The sequence below is a fragment of the Poeciliopsis prolifica genome, unplaced genomic scaffold (genome assembly GCF_027474105.1).
Source record: "Poeciliopsis prolifica strain line A6 unplaced genomic scaffold, Auburn_PproV2 SCAFFOLD043, whole genome shotgun sequence".
Lineage (NCBI taxonomy): Eukaryota > Metazoa > Chordata > Actinopteri > Cyprinodontiformes > Poeciliidae > Poeciliopsis > Poeciliopsis prolifica.
The window spans coordinates 4,268,707-4,288,469 of NW_026562418.1; the positions used below are offsets into that span (position 1 = coordinate 4,268,707).

A 19,763-nucleotide genomic window follows, 5' to 3' on the forward strand; every position below is an offset into this window, starting at 1 on the left:
TTCTTTCAGAACAAACTGTGCAAAATTGCATGTCAGCATAATTACTCGCCTTATTTTTTCCCCCTGTTTTTATTTTTTATTCTGTGTTCAAAATGAATAAATAATTATGCGCAAAAACCCAATGTGATGTTGGACATCATGTTGAAATCAGAAAGATGGTGCAGGCTTCCACTTTGCAAACACAACTGATATAACTCATTCATCCCCCAGTTTATCAACATTATTAATGATTGAAGGCGGTGAGATGAGCTGGAAGACAGGAAGCCTCTGAGAATTGGATTTTATCTCCTGAAGAATTCATTTTATTGAAATCAGTATTGATGTTTGAGATTTGATGAACAGACGGGTTGTGACTCAGTAGAATGTGTGGGAAGACTGATAAATGCTTTACAATATTCTTTTTTATTCATTTATTTTTATAATTTCCTATTTTGTAGGCTGAGTGATGTAATTGTGGAAGCAGCGTCCCTCTGTTCAGAAAGAATTTCTCCCAGTAAAGATTCTTGGCTTTCCAGACAAATAAGAAACATATTTTAAACACAAAAATGTGGGCCTAATAAAAGTGTATGTTTAATAGCTTCTTTTTAAACAGTCTCTTCTGGATGATGCAATGTTTTTTTGTGTTTTTTTTGTGATCGTTGCAGTCTAAAATTACAGATTTTGCAGCACCTTTTTCAAAACGTTCGGGTCAAAGATGCAGTTTTTCTCACAAAAAAATGTAATTGCTTCAGATAACCTTCCCAAAAATATTTTAGTAGTCAATATTTAAATTTCAAATAATATTTTCAAGCACCTCATTGAAATAGCATCTTAATACAAATCAAATCATGTCCTGAGGAGAGGTCAAAGTGCAACAGAAGAATTCCATGTTGGTCATTCAAGTTAACATGAACCGTTTACAACATAGAAGCAAATCACACAGTATTGTTTTTTGAAAGAAGTTAAATTAGGAGTGAGCTAAGAATGTTGGTCAATATTCAGCGGAGTTGCAGAGGTTGGTCAGAAAGAGAAGGAAATACAGAAAACATGAAGCTGATTGATCAGATTTGCATAAAAGTTGTAATAACTGATCAGAAGCATGCAGAACATTTGATCCTGCATGGTTCAGGATCAAATGTCGGAAGCATGCAGTTTGTACAGCACATGCGTTTTGAGATGAAGGGTGTAAAATTATGGCAAGGACGTCATCAGGAACATGGAGTACATTATTATTGCCACTTATTATTCCTTTTTTAATGCTTAATGGTCTGATAATAAATGTCCAGTGTCAATTAGTTGTCAATAAGTAGCTCAGAATATCAGAAAGTAGGTCAGTCTGCTTTAGTTGGGGCCATTCCAAGCATTCAGCATGCTGAGGTGAGTAACTATTCACCAGTGCAGAAAGATACAGACACATGGTTTATAAAGTAACATTATAATCCAATTAGTTCTGGAATAATTAAATCCTATTTATGAAAATTTGATGGCAGTGGTGTATTCATGTTGTGTACTCCAAGTCTTACAGTCGCAGCGCTCATCAGCAGTCTTTTTTCAACATGGCTAAAACACTTGGCAGTCTGGCTTTACTGGTGATCAAATTAGATATGCCGTGGTATTAAATGCAAATAAAGCCACTGATGTAGCATCATTTACCTAAAGCTTCTCCACATGATGCTTCTTGTCTATACTTAACCTCTTGTGGCTGCGCTACAACAGAAAACCTCTGATATCAGCAGCAGCAGCAGCAGCTTCTGGAAAGTCACGCCAAGCGTTTCTGGCTTGGGAGAGACGAAACTCCGGGAATCAGATTAAACCGATGCCCCAGTTCTATTAAAGGCTGTGTTCTGTCTTCTCGTCTGTCACCTTACAGTCTGAAGAGTTGCTTACAAGGCTGACGTTAGAAAACCTCCCAAATAAAAATTCGGAAAAATTGGCTTTTGTCGTTAATCGTTAGGTTTGATAAAACAATATTTTGCATCTGGTTGTTGACATAGGACACATTCACACAGGCAATATTTAAGATAAAAACACAAAAAAAGGATGCAAGGAAAGCGTTGTCATTGCTCATCTGCCCACATAGTTAGTTTGAAATTCATTTATAGCATACAGTTATTGTAGACTAAGCTGTTTGGTTCTGACGACAATGTGTTACTTTTACACTGCAGGTCTCGAAGCTCTGTTATAAATAGGATTTATTTATTTATTTATTTGCATGGTAATTCAGACTACTTATTAAATACGACCGCAATGAGAGTCCTGTGTGAACAGTTTGAAACTCCAAAGCGGACTAATATGCACAGAAGAAGAGTGCAGAGCTCACACTGCAGCGCAGTAATAATAATAAATTAATCAGAGTGAACACGGTGGGGTTGATGCGTTCAGGTCGATGTACAGTGAGAAGAGTTCGCCTATAAGAGACCAAATGTGTTCCTATGGCGATAGCCCGCTTGTTCTGACCCCTACATGACTTTTTGAAAGCAGGGATTCTTATCCTCAACAGTAGATCACTTTCTGCCATTCCTCTATTAGGATTGTCATGTTGACTGATTGTCCCAATGAGCTGTGGAGCTCTTGGCTGTTTCGATGATTAACACTCTCCTTGCCTGCTCTGCCGTTTTGAGTGGACAGTTGTGTTTTGGGAGGTTTTCAGTCATGCTTTTTCTATTTTCAGATGATGGATTAAACCGGAAAAAAAATATGAAAAAAGATCCATCCTCCACCTTTCACACTATGTGCTGGCCTTTCAGGTCATGAATGACATCACTGTTTGTTGCTATGTGACAGAAAGTGTCTGAATAAGCATTATGAGCAGCAAAATGCTGCATCTGGCTTATGAAGCTGTGGAGACTTTTAGCTCAGAGCAAAAGATCTAGGCTGGCAGTCTTTGAGCAATCCCACTAATCCTGCAGGGTGAGTCATTCTGCCTTTGGGTCACATTATGAAACTGGCTATTGCAGAAAATTTAATTGGAGCACCAACAACAAAAAGACCCAGCTGTAGTCGTCCTCAGCATGTCCACTGGGTTTAATAGACGCAAACTAAAACAGACAACAGTGGCGTATTTCACAGTGATGTTTAATATCAGCTCACTGGCTTGAAATTGATCAGAAAGGACACATTTCATTATTCTGGTAGGATAGGAAAGGAGCGAATAAACCTCCTGGTGGAGGAGAGTCGTCCATTAGTCACGTCGTCGTCCATTAGTCAGTGCTGCTTCACTACATAACCCAAACACAAGTCATTAGCTCTGAGATATACATAAATAATTCCACTGCACTAAAAGTGACTAAAATCCTACTTTGTACAGCAAAAAAACAAAAAACAAAAATTGAATCAATAAGCTCCAAACACCTGTGTGTTAATAATGTGCAGCCACTAAGAAACGATCTGAATGTCATCATTTCCTGTAACTTTGCTGTGAATCAGTCAGGCAATAAGACATAAAAAGTGATATATTCATATTTCCTGAATATGACAGCATGTTGGATGTTCTCAAGTTATTTTATGTGTGAACCACGATTCATTTAAAGATAAATCATGTTTCTCCTCTTATTTTATTTGCCTCCTGGCTATCATTCTGTTCTGATGAGGAATTTCAGAGTCTGGAGTTCATTATTGCCAAATTATGTCAATAAAAATAAACAACCTCAATTTCATTTTCCCATTAAGAACAAATTTCTGTCTTCTGCAGCTAAATAATTTAGTCAATGTGAAAAACAAACTTTGACTGTTTCACTGCAAAAAACTGACAATTATTTGTTGTCACTATGTAATATATTGAAATTTTCCCTCTTCTTGTTTTTATATGTTTAAATTGTTGTTTTAATATGTATCTAATGTCAAATGAATACTGTAGCCATTATGTTTCTCCAGCAACACATTCAGATCTCTGTGGCTGAAGATTCACTGGGTTTTAAGGCTAAAACACACAACATGAAACATGAACAATGTGCTTTTTACAAAGCTTTTTGTTTCAAAGGTAGTGTTTATGCAATTTTTTTGAACTTTGGGTCACATTATGACCAATGTGACCCAAAGTATGTAGCTAAATCTACATAATGCAGCTTTAGCAAATGTCATTCTGATAATATTTTAAGAGAAGTCGCCATTTTTTTTGTTTTGTTGCTTTCTTTTAAAGAAGAGGAGTATTTTCTCTCTTTTTGCATAAAAGATACAAACTATTAAACTTTGTATCTTACATATTTCAATGTATATTGCTCTTCTGATTTAATGCTTCACAGTAGCACTTATGAATGTAATATTGCCTTGAAACTCATACCACTGTTCAGGAAAAATTGTATATTCTCACATCCATAATATAGATAAAGGGATTTTTGGTCTTTTCAGTACCATATGCATTTTATCCTACAGTGCAGTGAGCTTGTAATCCTCATATATTTGAATTATATGTATTTTTTTCAGTTATGGACAACTTCCTGTCTTTCTGCACTATTTGCTGCTAAGTACAAATAATGAACCCAAATCATGCTAGCTTTAAAATGGCAGCTGCAGAAGGTTGAGTTCAGTTTTTAATGGAAAAATAAGATTATACACAAAATTAGTTCATTTATTCCTGGTGGCGTAATCTGGCAATAATGAACAACACAAACCAATACAGACTCTCTAGAGATTATGACGAATTCTGCAAATGAACAACTGAATTGCTTATGGATTCATTTATCTGTCTCAAATTATCAAACTATCAGGACATGAAGATCATTTTAAGACAAATGTAAAAAAGAAAAACAAATTGTTTATAAAATCTACATACTGCAGCTTTAGCTAATGGCATGCTTCTGCTACATTAACATTTGTATATTGTTAAGGTCTGGCCTATTATATCTATGGGAAAGCATGAATAAACAGAGACATCTTGTGAATTTATGCTATGCTGCGATTGCATTGAGTTGTCAAGTGAATTTGAAGCAAAAACATCAAATGTTCTGAATGAACTAGAATGTAATTTTGACGCTTTTTAAGTGGTTAAGCCGACATGAATAGACAGCCTGTCTTGTGGGGGGGATGGAAAAGCTTTCAGCAAAATTTAATATCTAATAGACATATTGTCAGCAAATGCCGGCTGGATTCTGCATTAAGAAAAAGGCAAAGAAAAGACGAGCTGCGGTGAGGGAATGAGGAAAAAGCCGGGATGAGATTCAGAGGCACCTTTGAGACAAATGTGATTTCAGCGTGTCCTCTGCTCCCTCCCACTGCTGTCTTCTGTATGCAGATGCAGGTTAAACGGCTGCAGAACTCCAGGTGGAATTGTTTTTTTTGGAAATCTTTCTCTAGAGTTCTTCAAACCTTTTTCAGTTGTAATCATAGATGAAAAAAATCCCTCTGCTGTCTTTCCTCCTCCTTTCTATCTGAACTGCCGTCCTAAAGGACCCCGTCTCTCAGGCAAACAGTTGTGGTTCTTCCTGTCTCTCAGGACAGACAAGAAGGGAAACATACTGGGTCTGTGAATCTCAAGGCCCTCTGAGACCTCATGGCGTCAGTTAGAAAAATGAGACCTGAGCTTCAGTGTTAGATTTCCAGAGTCCTGCTCTCCATGTCTCTGACCTCTGCAGGGTCCAAAGATATCCAACATCTGTCTCGTTTCCCCTAAAACAGTCGTGATGGAAGTAGTTTCAGGAGAGATTAACAGGAATGTGATGTGATAGACCAACCCAAAGGAGCTGGGCAGGTTGTTCTATTTGCAGTTAGTCACATGTCATGTTAGAGACACAGTCCATAAAGAAGAAGGTGCTAGAGATCAAAACTTCACTTTTGGGGCCGTTATTCAGACCACGTTGTGTGGATGGAATGTAATACCACTTATCACATGGGACCATGATGTCTTTGAATGTAACATGACAATAAATTAAAAGTAAATTCATAAATAATGACGATATTAAATAAGTTCATGTTTCCTGAAGTCATTGCTTTAAAAATAAAGCGTTTGTCAGTAAAGGCCCCCCATATGCTGAGGCAGACCTAACTTAGCTGAGGTTTGTGCGTACTTCAAGTGGAATCAATGCAGACCAAATAATCGATTAAGACCTTGTAAGTAAATTTGGAAACTGCTTGGTGAAAAGCAGCTTTCATATCAAGTTGTTTTGTATGATGCTGCGAGTCAGTGCAAACAGTCCACAAACGCGCTGCAGCAAGACAGGTGTGTGATAGCTGCTGTAGTGGAGAAAATTTGGGGCTGGATGCTAAACTAGCTCATCAAGCTAGCTAGCATCCATTTGGATTGTGGAAAATGAAGGAATCTGTCAAGAAATGTAGGCTATCGCTTGACAACAAAATCACCACCGCCCGATAACAGAATGCATAGAGCAGGGGTCCTCGAGGGCCGGCATCCTGCACGTTTTAGTTCTCTCCCCGGTAGTACCAACAACCTTTCATTTGATCCAGATGCGTTAAACCAGGGAGAGAACTGAAACATGCAAGATGCCGGCCCTCCAAGACCAACTTTAGGCACCCCTGGCGTAGATCTGCATGGTTCGCAAAATATTACGTCTGAGTATGTTTGAGCCTGAAGTTGATACATTTTTTTTCCTATGGCAGCCACCAAAAAGAAATTGTATTCTTTAACCTTGAGGAAGTTGAATTCATAATGGCTGTTACCAACAACTATGACAAAAAAGCATTTTCAATAAGCTGCTGAGCAAGCAAGTATGTATGCGTGCACACACACACACACACACACACACACACACACCCACACACACACAAACACAAACCTTCTTTATTACCCTGAGTAGACCACTACTCTTTCATGTGCCTTACACAAGCTCATTTCATACACTCAGTCCTCTGTTTGTAATGTCCATAGAAATGAAAGCAGGTGATAATTACATTTTGCTGTTAACAGAAAAACCTCAGAACTGATAGATGAGACTTACCTTTGCGAGCAATTCGAATACAATTTATCCTGGTCTCCTTTTGGGGAAAATAAGAAAAGAGTCAGTTTGTTCATTTCTGGCTGATTCCATGAAGAAAACAAAAGAAAGGAAAAAGGCATTACACAGGCAAAAAAGGTCACAATTTACTATTATTTTTTAAACATTTGGTGAATGAGCTCAGATTTTGTCCAAATCTACAGAAAATAAGCTGTAAGGTCAGCGCTTTACACCTACCAGTTGGAGTAAAGCTTTAGTGTTTAACCGTTTAACAAGACTCACTAGTATACTTACTATTTTTAGGTTTATTTACATTAGAATCCAAATGGCATCAGCTTGGACAGCTTGACATTGAATATTTAGAAATCCAGATTATTTTACTGTCACGGCCTCAAACAGTGCTGGATGGAAATAACAGAAAAATCCAAACGGCGTTTGGCTTCGTTTGACGGAGCTTGGAAAAAAAGCTCTGGTATAAAGAAAGGATATTTATATCTGAAATAAAGGTTAATTAGCCAGAGCTAAAGCGAGCTGCTATTTTAATGATGTTTGTAAGATCAAAGGGCCAATGAGACATTTTAGCTCCTGTTGCTTTGTGAAGACCCCGTAAAGAAGCAAATAACGACAATTCGCCAATCTAGAGCAGGATAAAAAAAAAATTAAGTGTTTATGTGACATACAAAGACCATAACATACAAATGTAATTATTTATTTTATAAGGTGCAGCGTGGGGCGGCTGTTATCCTTGAACTAATGGATATTTCGGTTCAATCGGAAATACTCCAGCAGGAATGAGACAAAGAGGGAGGTTACAGTTTCTGTGTTTTGTACAAGAACTTGATTCACCAATCACCCATCTTTCAGGCCCCACTGATGGAATATTAGCTGGAAGCAATTACTGTTTTCAGGAGGAGGCTCGCCGTCCACGCTAAGTCTGAAACATCTCATTTAGCCAAGGTAATTGTTAGAATAATTAGTTTTCTCTCCACACTCTTACTCAAAATCTAATCTCCCCCAAAATACAAATATATTTTAGGAAATATACGGGAGATGGAAATATGTGCAGGTAAAACAAATGATGCTTCGCTATGGGAGAATTGATGATCACATTCAAAGAGGAAAGATTTTAATCAGACACTATGAGACCCGACAGTGTGTGAGGAAAATACAAAGTGGCGCCTAATTATGAAGTATGTCTGTGTGTGCGTGCTGGCGTGTGCGTGCATGTATGTATGTATGTATGTATGTATGTATGTATGTATGTATGTATGTATGTATGTATGTATGTATGTATGTATGTATGTATGTATGTATGTATGTATGTATGTATGTATGTATGTATGTATGTATGTATGTATGTGTATGTGTATGTATGTATGTATGTGTGGATTATGTATAATGTTAAATATTTAAAGCCTTTAATAATGAAGTTGTTTCAGGGGCCAGATAAATCTGTTTCCTTTAAGATCGTCATCTACCAGAAAATGTGGTCTTCCTGCCCATTCATAACCAACTGGCCCAGTAAAGTCAGGCTTGCTGAAACAAACCATTGGAGTGGACCAAAAGGCTTGTGGGTAATGGTTCCTACCCCTTTGAAGTTGCTGGTAGCCTGGAAGTAGATGAGGTAGTTCTTGGTAGGGTCTAAAGGACTGTTCCAGTAGCCGTTGTAGGTGTGGTTGTCCCCCACAGTGAAAGGCGTGGCCTCGGGCAGACTGCTGGGGGCCAGTTCAGCTGTGTAGTAATGCGATGCCCCTTTGGCCTGCGCCTCGCTGTGGGAGTTGGCCGTAGGGAAGCAGTCGACGGTGCCTAGCTCTCTCCTCCTCACCCGGCGGGAGCCGTCCTCCTCCACCACCACCACCTGGTAGGCACTGAGAGAGACAGATCAGATCTCTACAGTTATTATCTTGACTTACAGGGGCCAGAGCTGAGGGCCCCAAAGTTTTATTTACTTTTTGAACTTTTAAGACTGTCTTTGACAAGCTTCCAACATGATATCATAGCCACATGTGTGAGCAAACCAGAGACAGCTTTCAGCAGGTGCCTCTGTTGAAAGAGACACCTTGTTACAGTTTTATAATGTAACATATAATTGCAACGGCAAATTTAAAATCTTTGATATTTATAGAAACTGATTGTGCTGAAAGATGAACAACAACAACATAAAAAGAACAGAATACCTTTACTATTTACTGTATCACAATATCTGGATTTATTTTATACTAACTACATGATACTGGCCCAGTAAGCAGAGGCTTTAACGCTTGGTCACCCTGACAGAACCATGCTGTCCTATGTGACAGAACCTCAGCACACTTTAGATTGAATCAGCTCCCATTCTTCCTTATTTCCTGGAGAAATGCTGTTTCATTAAGATGCGGTGGATCAGATTTGTCTAAATCCGACATTTAGGCTAAAATTGGATTCGGATGCCAGTTACAGGGAAACAGCAACCAGCAGCTGTCAGCATATGATTAGTAGTTTGCTGTCAGTTCAGAGCAGTGTGAGGCAGGGACTGAAGGAGCCAAGTTACAAGATTTATTCACTTTTTTCAGTATTGGAATGATAAACCCTGGAACCATTTACTTTTCACCAACACCATTTCCAGCCCGTTGCAAAAGTACTTTTTCACATTTGCATGACTTTATGTCAAAAGATTTCAGTGTATTTTGTTGGGAGTTTGATTTGTGAAGTTTCACCACAAATAAAAATGCTAAAAAATGTGATGTGCACCTATATACATTCCTCTTTTCTTTTTAGTTATTTGCCTTTACGAATCAACTACATAGTTGCTAGTTTCCTGCCATTCCAGTTACTGTGTGAACAAACAGGTTTGTTTATAAAACAACATCCCATCATCTGAGCTGCCAAGATCCAAAGTTAAGGTGAGGAAATAGACCCTCTGTTCCCATGTCTGCTCTTTATGGAATTTCATGTACCTTCGAAAAACATGTGGGTCAGATGTGAATTAAAATAACCAAAAAGATGTAAAACTAACATAGATCCAAACACGGATCCAAACACTTTGTCTCTCATGTCACCTCGCTTCCTGGTTGCCTACTTGTTTCATTCAACACACAACACACAGCAGGAATATCACTTAAGATTCTTTTTCCAGCCATGACAACAACCAGAGCATCTTTAAGACACAGAGAAGGAGCGTTCAGCTTCTTTTAACCACAGATCTGGAACAAACTGCCAGAAAACTGCTAAACAGCTGAAACACTGAGTTTCTTTAAATCAAGACTAAAAAGTCATAATAAATGAAACGATCACCATATTTCTCAGTTGTTGACTATATGGTGTGTTTTATGACTGTATTTGGTGTTTTTATGATATAAGGCATTTTCAACTGCTTCGTTGCTGAAATGGCCCCATGTTTTGGTTTTCTTAGTCTCTTCAGTTTTCTTCAGGTTTTTAGCTGCAGTCCATGTTTTATTCTAGTTGTCTTGTATTTACATTTAATCATAGTTAAGTCTGTCTTTCAGTATTCTCCAGCTCAGCCTTTTTGTTCCTGTAAATCCAGCTCATGTTTTTCCACCTGTGTTCCCTCATTAGTTGTCCTGCTCACCTGTCTCCTATGTGATTTAAGTTCCTGTTTGGCTTTTGTTCCTTGCAGGGTTCTTGTTTGTTATTTGTTGTGTTTGGTTAGTTCCTGTTCATGCTAGTTGCTCATGACCAGATTGTTATTTTGTGTGGAAATAAACGCTGACCACTTTGCCACGGCTGCCTGCGCTTTGTCCCTTCCATGTCTCTGCCTTCATCGTCCATGTCAGCCATAAATCATCATCTGGGCTTTCCCTCGCTGGTTTAAGAAACCACAATCATTTTGTATGTAAACTTCTGATTTAGAAGACATGAATAAATAAATCTGGCATTCTTTCTCTTACTATTGCAGAATTTATCAAATAGAAATAATTGTAACTGTCCAAAAACAAGAAAAGTTTAGTATGATTTAACTTCATTAAGAATGTATGTAGACTTCTGAGTTCAACTGTATTTAACGACTGTTCTAATTAAATTCATATTTATAAAAGGGGTATAAAAGATATGTCTGTCCTCCTTAAACCTTTTAACCAAAGAAATGGAAGCTGGGTTGGCTAGACGAGAAAGGTTACCATAACATGGCACCATTTGCTTTTGAAGTGCGTCTGCTGCATTCAGAGCCTAACGAACCATTTCCCGATGCCCCACAGAGCTCTTTGTGACTGCAGCTATAAATACCCTTGCAGCGCAGCAGTGATTGAGCGCTGGCGTAGCTGAGGAGCATTTATTAGCCGTACCTGACAGGCGCCCCCCTCCCCAGGGCAGGGCGTAGCAGCACGGTGATGGTACTCTCTGACTCGCTCAGCGGAGACGGGATGTCTTCATAGTCGAACACAGGGGCTGCAGAAAAACACACACACTCACACACTTTAGAAAGACACACCAAAGACATGCACACTACAGAAATACATTCCACATGAAGCCCCAAAACCTTGTCGATTTTAATGTTTTTAAGATTTTTGCCGAGATATTTTAGTCTTTTTTTTTCCAGCTGCATATGAAAGGAGCTGGAGCACGATCTCTTTTCATTACTCAAACGGATCCCTTGTGTACCAGTAGACCTCCCACAAGCTGCCATTGTCTGCTGACGGGAAGCAGCAGCCGGCTACACAGAAAACAAGAGGCTTTTAAACATAATTAGGATTTATGTCAAAGTTGCACAACCTCAGCAAAACTCTGGGAGCTCTGAGGTGGAATTTTCCTCGCTTTATTACAGATTGTAAATTAATTGGAAGTGTGTAGTGAAGTAAGGAGCTGTAGCCATGAGAACAATGTACAAGCTCAGGGTGAAATGGAAGAGGTGAATGTTTTTGTTATTTTGCCACCAATAGACACATAAACAGTTGAGATCCACAGGACCAGTGTGTGTGTGTGTGTTCTGTTCACTATTATAATTATAATATTCCAGCTATGTATTTCTCGTCCTTGCTGCCAAAGTGGAGCGGATCTGATTTCCTTTTAGTTACTTTTAGTTCTTTATGGACCTGCTAGGTAAGCTTAAATTAAAACTGAAAAACTGAACTAATTCTTAAAATTCTAACAGTTCATACACAATGTTACTAATTTGCAAAACATGGAAGATCCACTTGAGGTTCACGTCATTTTTACGTGAATGATGTGAGTCACATGTAAGACAAAAACATGTTTCATGGTAAAAACCCCACGTGAGTCTCATCAGAGCTGTGATTTTAAAAAGTGGTAATTAACAACTGCCGAGCTGAAACCACAGAGCGGCTCTAAAAAAGTGGGAACGATTCTCATTGCTCAGACTAACACAAGCAATTCTCTGCAGCCTCCACATGATTTAGTGCAAATACATCCCAGTAAAGTCTCAGCCTAAGCACATTTAATGGACAGAAATCACCAACTCACATTAAGAGGTGGAATGTTTTCACAGCCATTCCATAGCTGCAGTCTTAGCCTCTAATTTCTGTTCTGTTGTGTGGGGCCTTTCAATGGGAGAACAGAAAACAAAGCAGTTTTTCCCTCAAACTACCCATTCTGAACATTTGTAGTTAGCTATAATTTGTTTTCTGTTCAATAAAGCAAGTGTGCATCTGAAAGCCGTTTCGTCTGTGCATGAATGAGGACAATTTGTATCATTTAAAAGTATATGAGGAAATCAATTTTGTTCTTTTTGAAGAAGAAGAAAAAAAACAAGTTCTCACTCAGTCATCTTTGCTGGTGAGAAATGTTGAATACGGTAGGTTTTGGGGGGGGGAGGGTTCTTGGATGCTGTTTACTACAGGGTCTTGTTTCATTATTGATGAGAATCATCTTTTGGGGTTACACACAGGACATCTATCAGCCTCACTGCAGGCTCACCAGATATGTTGGTAGTGATCTCTGTGAGAGCGGTCTGGCCGAAGCCTTTAGCCGTGCGAGCGCGAACAAAGACCAGGTAGGTGGTTCCGGGGTGCAGGCCCGAGAACATGTGGTAGGTTTCATTCCTCAGCTTGGAGACAGTGCGGCGAGGACCGGGAACGTTGATGCCCGGGTCAGAGGATTCAATGCTCTGGTAGCTGATCTGCAAACAATAAACAGACGGGAAAAGAGAACAGGAACAAACAAAACTGATTAAAGAATAATCACGCTATAAATAACATGATGCCTCATTTATTTTTCCAAGCTGATTCTGAAAGAAAATTTCAATGTTCATAAAATATTCATCAGACTATTTTTCAAATAAAAAAAAGCATGTGCTTGGTTAGCCATTAAATGTACTGGAGAGATCATTTCAGCTTAGCCATGTGAAAAAACGTGACAAAATATTTCAATACTTGCGTGAGTCCAAATATGTGACCAACTTCTTTTACAATCATGGAAAAATTTGAAAATTCTTTTTAGAACTTCCTAAGTTCTTGATGATGACCCTATTGAGATGTTGTTTTTTCAGCCACAGAAACTAGAGACATGCACATTTTTGGTTGATGCAAAGTAAATACAGGGCGTGTATCGCTGATATTGATATTGATACAGATACAAATATCAATATCAACATTAATACTTACTTTTCATTTAAGTTTGACATACCAACATTTTTTTTTTGTAGTTTTTTCTTAGAATTAATTTTGTTCAAACATAAGATGAAATTTGGACAAAATTTGTAGCCGTCTACAAAACACTTTATTAATAAAATGATTTGTGTAAATTTTTCCTAAATAAAGCGCCAAATGAGAATAAATCAAAGGAGAATCTTTTTTTAGGTGCAGCTGAGAGCCTACAACACAAAAATAAAATACAATTTCAGGAAGAGAATCTGAGACTAAAATATCAATCTCACCACAGTAGTATTGATCCCATATTGACACTGACTCTGCATCAATATTATTGAGCTGCCCACCTATATAACAGATACTGCAAACCTTTTTGTCACTCCCTGCCAGCTGCATCACAACTGGCGAGCCTTTCAGACCTGCTTCTTCAGTTAGATGGCTTCCATCCGTCATTAAAACAGGCACCAATTACCTTCTAGACACATTTTCGGGACAGTATGGTCTAATAGTCTCCTCTATCTTATGCTTAAAGTAGCCGTAACAAATGACTGCAAAGAGCTCCAGAGGGAATAAGGGAATATTGGTTCCAGTCGAAGCAGTGATCTCCATGGCAGACGGGATGAAATTTTAAAACCTGTGAAACATGTAGGAAATTAACATGGCCAGCAGTTTCCTATTAGTAATTTTGTATCTGACTTTTGTGGGGTATGAAGAGAAATAATTTTCCACAGAACATTTTGTACACTCATAGTACATAGTCATATTGACTATACACGTTCTGTACCCACTATCACCCAAAATCTACTCTGTCTTCTGTAAGGAAATGTGGCTGTGTGATGCAGATAACCAAATTAATTTATATTTGTGAATTTTTCTTCTAATTATTTTTCAAAATTTATAATAAAAATGTACAGTTGGACTCCCAAACTGTGGTATGCCTACAAATCCAGGTCTGGGTCAGACTGAAATGAACTCTCTGGTGTGAACGCCAAATGCACTGGAGACTGCTCCAGAAACAGGAAGCAGACTACAGTGAAGGGCATTCACTTTATATATTATTTTTTCATTCTTTTTTTTTCTTTTAGTTTTTTTAAATTTTAATGAGAGACACATCCAATTTGAAAAAATAAGGACTAGGACCTGGTTGAATTTTATGGTTCTGGCCACCTCTCAGCATTTGAGAAGTGGCTAGCTCACTAGCTCCAAAAAACAATATATTTGTATATTTATATACAAATATACAAAAAACCTGACAACAATTCTTTTTCCTCTATTTCTAATAGCTGGTAACTCACAGTAGTTAGATATTTCACAGCTTTAAAGACTGGGTTGTCATCAACAACTTCCAAGCTTTAGGGATTTCTGTATGTTTAAAATATTTATTCAATGTAGGGAGAATGAGCTGAACTATGAGTGTGTGACAGTCCATAGCAGTTTTTCTAAAAACTGTTTTGGTTGGGTCCAATTAGCTGCACCCAAGAGGGGAACACCAGAGCTTCTTCATGACCAGGCACTAACAAGCAGCCTTTCAAACACTATTAAATGAATTATCAGTATTTATTGAGTTCATTCTGGCATGCAGTGAGGATTCACTGCTGGATCGAAACATGACAATGTACAGGACTTTTCTATTTAGACTGTCAGTAATTTCTTTTTGTGCACAGAAAAAAATATTTTTACACACTACATTGACATCAAGAATATTTATAAAACACTGCTGATGGATCCCACTGAGAAGATTTTTTTGTACTCTGAGTCAAGCCTAGTCAGCTTGTCAAGTCTTTCAATCACAACTTTCAATCACGTTCCACTGCCGTCTTTTATTCTGTCAACTCTTTGTGTTATTTGTTCAGTCTGAACCTTCCAAGCAAGTGCAGCTCATCTGTTTGTGAACCAGTCACACCATCACTCAGTGTGTGTTTCTGGAACTAATTTCTCTCTCGAATGCCTCTGAGACTGTCATCAATAGTGAGGCTTCATAGCTGGAAGCCCAAACTACATTGGTCTCTGGTAGGTCAGAGACCACCAGATTAAAAAAAAAAAAAAATCTGACTTATCTGCCAAGACGATGGCACAGACAATTAGACTTTTTTTTTTCAGGCGCTCACAGCAGCAAGACATTAATTGTTAATCAGGAATGGATTTTGTATCCTCTTGTTTTTGGTAGGCCCAGAAATCTGACGCACAAGCGACATCTGCAAACAACATAAAGACGCTTCTCTCGGCCCACTGGGGGGTACAGCTTGTTTCAAGAACCGATCTGATTGGATGCAGGAAAAGGCTATCGTTGTGTTAAAGTTGTGCTAAAAGGAGTTAGCCTGTCAGTGAAGCCTAAAATAGGATTTCAATGCTAAACAAGTAGCAGCAGCACAGACGCTAATGCTAATCTTCACATTTCTACAGAAGGGCTGTGAATGATCAGAAATTCCTGAAACACTGAAAAGCTGAATGGATAGAAGAACATTTTGCACCAATGTGACGGCTGAAGAACCTGAATAATCATAAATTAGAAACAAATGTACTTTTTCTTGAGTTCCCATGCCTATTTATTGAAAAACAAACAGTAAAAGGGATTTTTGAATTAAAATGTAGCTTATTTTGTCTATACACAGTTTTATTAAAATGCAATTAATCATAATTAATTCATTACAGATTAACGAGTCTCGCCACTAGTATAAATATAACACAATATATATTTATACTACAATATAAATCGATAAACTATAAGGGAAGTAAAATAAGGATGAAGGAACAATATGTAAATATATTTGTAGCCTTTCTTATTATAAAGAAAGGAAAAAGAATTATGACAAAATCAAAAACTCCTATTTTTGATTTTTTTTTATTAAAACAAAAAAATCAAAAATCACCAAACAGCCTGGCTACTCAGGCGGTTAGGTGTTTGTTCATCAGATGCAGCCTCAGGACAGGAACAGTCTCTGTTATACAGACTTCAGGACACAGTTTCTGTCCAGCAAGATGTTAGCTTCCTATCCTGAAGGCTGAATGGTCAGCCCTGATTGTCGGTAATGACATTTAACATTGGCCTCTTGTGGAAGCATCCATCTCAATCAATAAATCAATCAGTTAACTTTATTTCTATACACATCTCAGCAACAAGGCAGTTCAAAGTGCTTTACATCATAAAAACTCAAAAAGACCATGTCATAGAACATCAAATTTTGCCAGATGTCATCATAACACATCAAAATGTTTGTCGGTGTTTCGTTCCTTATCGTTCCAAAGGAAAACAGGTGGGTTTTTAGTTTAGATTTGAAGAAACTCAGTCTTTTTGGCTGTTTTTCAATTTTCTGGAAGTTTGTTTTCCTACATATTTACAGCCTCTGCTTTATTAGTAAATGGAAATGTACTGTAAATTTAATGATGTGTAAAAGTGGGTTCTGCAACAGGTCAAAGCGAAAACAAACCTCATATCTTACCTCATACTGTGTGATGAGACCATTGGGCTCTACAGGCTCCTCCCACTTGAGGAAGATCATGTCGTCGAGTGGAGTGGAGGTTAAAGACTCTGGAGCGATTCCCCCAGGAACTAAAGCGAGACAAAATAAACAGCCTTGGCTGAAACAAACAGTCTCGAGTAAATGGAGTGTTGCGTGGGCATGCTAGTGGGTGCAAACGCTTTTGACAGAGAAAAATAAAGGAGAAAGAGAAAGAAGATACAAGGGCGAGAAAGGATAGAGGAGAGGGAGGGGGCAGAGGAAAACTGGCCCGGCTGAGCCCCATTCATCAGGATGTATTGAGATCCTGACTCCTGATGTTGCGTGACGCCTATATCATGGCAGCATAATCATCTTTTGTGAAATAATACTGAATGAATACAGTGAATTAATTTACCATGGAGCCTGACAAATAAGATCATTTACTCTTCAAATACATTAATAACTATACTACTCCAGGACTTGGTAATTTTCTAGCTGGCTTACCTTTTCCTATTTGGTTACATTAGAAAAACAACCTTCCATCTATGTTATTTATTTCTGTGACTGACTTTACAGAGTGGCTCCTAAATGTGGCATAGTATTGAAACACCTTTCCCTGCAGACTCAGCAACATGTTTTCTGTTTTGGGCAAAATCTTCACCAGCTTCAAACATCTAGATATGCAAAATTTTGCCTTTTCGTTCATGCGGAATAGTTCAACCTCAATGAGACTGGACTGTGAGTGTTGGTTAAAATCAACATTTTCAAATACAACTTTGCTTCTTGCTTCAGCTCTTTCTTTACAAGGCAAGGCTCTGGCAGCATCCCCATTACTGCAGCCAAGTTCCAAATCAGTCCATCCATCTCATCCCTCCCAGACAAGACAGTAATGTACTTAAACTCCTTCCCATAGAGAGACCTCTGGCCAGAGGCAGCAGTATTCCTTTTCCTGGTTGTTAACTGAGTCTCATTCCAGTCTCTTAACGAATGACTGGAAACACCCATGTTAGTGTCCAGTGCAAGTCTAGGAAAGAGCTGGACTTTGTGCCAAAAATGCAAAGGAACAAGATCCTGGATGCAAACAGCCAAACTGTGTTTCCTCTGTTATGTGGGTGGACTCAGCTTTAGACATAGGGTGACGAGCTCTGTAATTCAGGGGAGCCTAAGATAAAGACACTGCTTCTCGGCATTGAAAGTTTGGTTGGTTCAAAGAATTGATCAAGATGGATCCTGGGTGTCTCCTTTTGGATGTTTTCAAGGAGACACTGGGGAAGACCCAGAACTCACTGGATGGATAGTGTCTCCTGTTTGGCCTAGCTATACTTTGGGTCCCCCAGAACGCAGGATCTCGTTGGAGAGATCAATGTCTCGGTGTTATTCCTGAACCTGTTGCCCTGTGACCTAAACTCAGACAAGTGGAAGACCATTTTTAACAAGGGTTCTTGTTAGACTTTTTTTTTTTTTTTTGCTGTGTTTTGCACAAGGTGAAAAAAAACTTTAGGGGCATTTGATAGTTGAGCCCAATAGGCAATATATTGAAGAAATGATCTGTAAAGTGTTCAGTTTCAAGAAATCAATTTCTCTTAGTTATTAAGACATACAGTGTATAGGAAAGAACAATTAGAGTGAGATTGGACAGTGACTGTCTTCCTTTTATGCTTTGATGTTCAAATGCATGTAAATAAGAAGGGATGATGAAATGCTACAAGTCCTGAGGATCAATTTCTCCAACTTTCTTGACAATACTACAAATATTCCAAAGTCATATTCAGTTACATGGGAATGTCTCACCAATTTTACATAACAACAAGACTTTGACCTTCTGGGTCCTCATCCATGGAAAATTTGCATTAGACTGCACATAATCTGCTGAAGTCCACAGGAAAATATTAGAAAGGTAAGCAAAATCATTATAGCATTTTGCTCTTGGCAATACACTGAGCTTATGAATGCTTCACTAGTCTCCATTTAAAGGGCTGATCTTCAGTTTAGTTATGCTGATCCAGCTTTTCTTTTTAGTCAATATTTGTGTTTGTTTGTTTTGTTTTTTTGCTTGCGCTACACAACTAAAGGCCCGGATTTTTGTAAGCACTGCATAATAATCATCCGAGCATAAAGGAACAACTACAACTGTAAGAAGTTGTGAAGCTAAGTCTCCCTGACACCAAGCCTCACTGCACACACAAAACATGTGCCTTCTATACAATTGGGTAGCATTTGTTAGCATACAGTGAGAACAATTAAACTCCCACTCACTGTCCTCCTCTGTCTGAAATGTGACCTCCCGGCTCTCTTTCTTGCCCTCTGGGTTGGCCAGCGCCAGCCTCACATGAACCGCCCGGAAGGGTGGCAGGTCCCTGAGGGTGAAGTGGGAGGTGTTGCGGTCCACCGACAGGCACTCCCTTACAGTGGCGTTGTTGCCCCCACTGCTCCCCGTCGGCATGGAGTAGCGGTAGCAGAGGTACAGCGTGTACGTGTGGCAGCGTGTCAGGTTGTAGCCCAGCGGCTCCCACTGAAGGGCCAAAAGACGCGGCTGGATCTCTGTTGCTGTGAGGCCCCGCAAGGCACGCATGGGCTCTGGCAGTGACAGGAAGCAGAGACATTATTAATCATGTATTACATGAAAATGCATTGAGCTCAGGCGATACGGTTGTACATGGCCTTGTAAAAGTGGTTACAGGAAATCAAAAGTTTCAGATTTCATCATGTAGGAAGTGCAAACTGCAGCACATTTCAATGGGATTTTATAGGATAGAGTCCACTGACACGTGAGGTGGGAGAAATATTCTTAATGGTTTTACAAAACATTCTTTATAAATACAATGAAGCACCTTTGACTTGATCTTTAAATATATTATATATGTCAACCCATTGTCAACTTAAATCTCCTACTTGATAAAGAGTCTTTGTCACTTAGT

General features: G+C 38.7%; 1 protein-coding gene across 4 annotated transcripts in view; it reads right to left on the reverse strand.

Annotated features, from left to right (window-relative positions):
• Positions 1-19,763, reverse strand: part of ptprua (protein tyrosine phosphatase receptor type Ua) — a 161,247-nt gene that overhangs the window by 43,493 nt on the left and 97,991 nt on the right. For all 4 annotated transcript variants that reach the window (XM_055055840.1, XM_055055839.1, XM_055055838.1 and 1 more), the window contains exons 8-13: positions 19,102-19,422; positions 16,846-16,955; positions 12,735-12,936; positions 11,147-11,249; positions 8,455-8,734; positions 6,870-6,906 (exon numbers count right to left, since the gene is read on the reverse strand). In XM_055055840.1, coding sequence (XP_054911815.1) covers positions 6,870-6,906; positions 8,455-8,734; positions 11,147-11,249; positions 12,735-12,936; positions 16,846-16,955; positions 19,102-19,422 — 1,053 coding nt within the window. The remainder of the gene's footprint in view (positions 1-6,869; positions 6,907-8,454; positions 8,735-11,146; positions 11,250-12,734; positions 12,937-16,845; positions 16,956-19,101; positions 19,423-19,763) is intronic.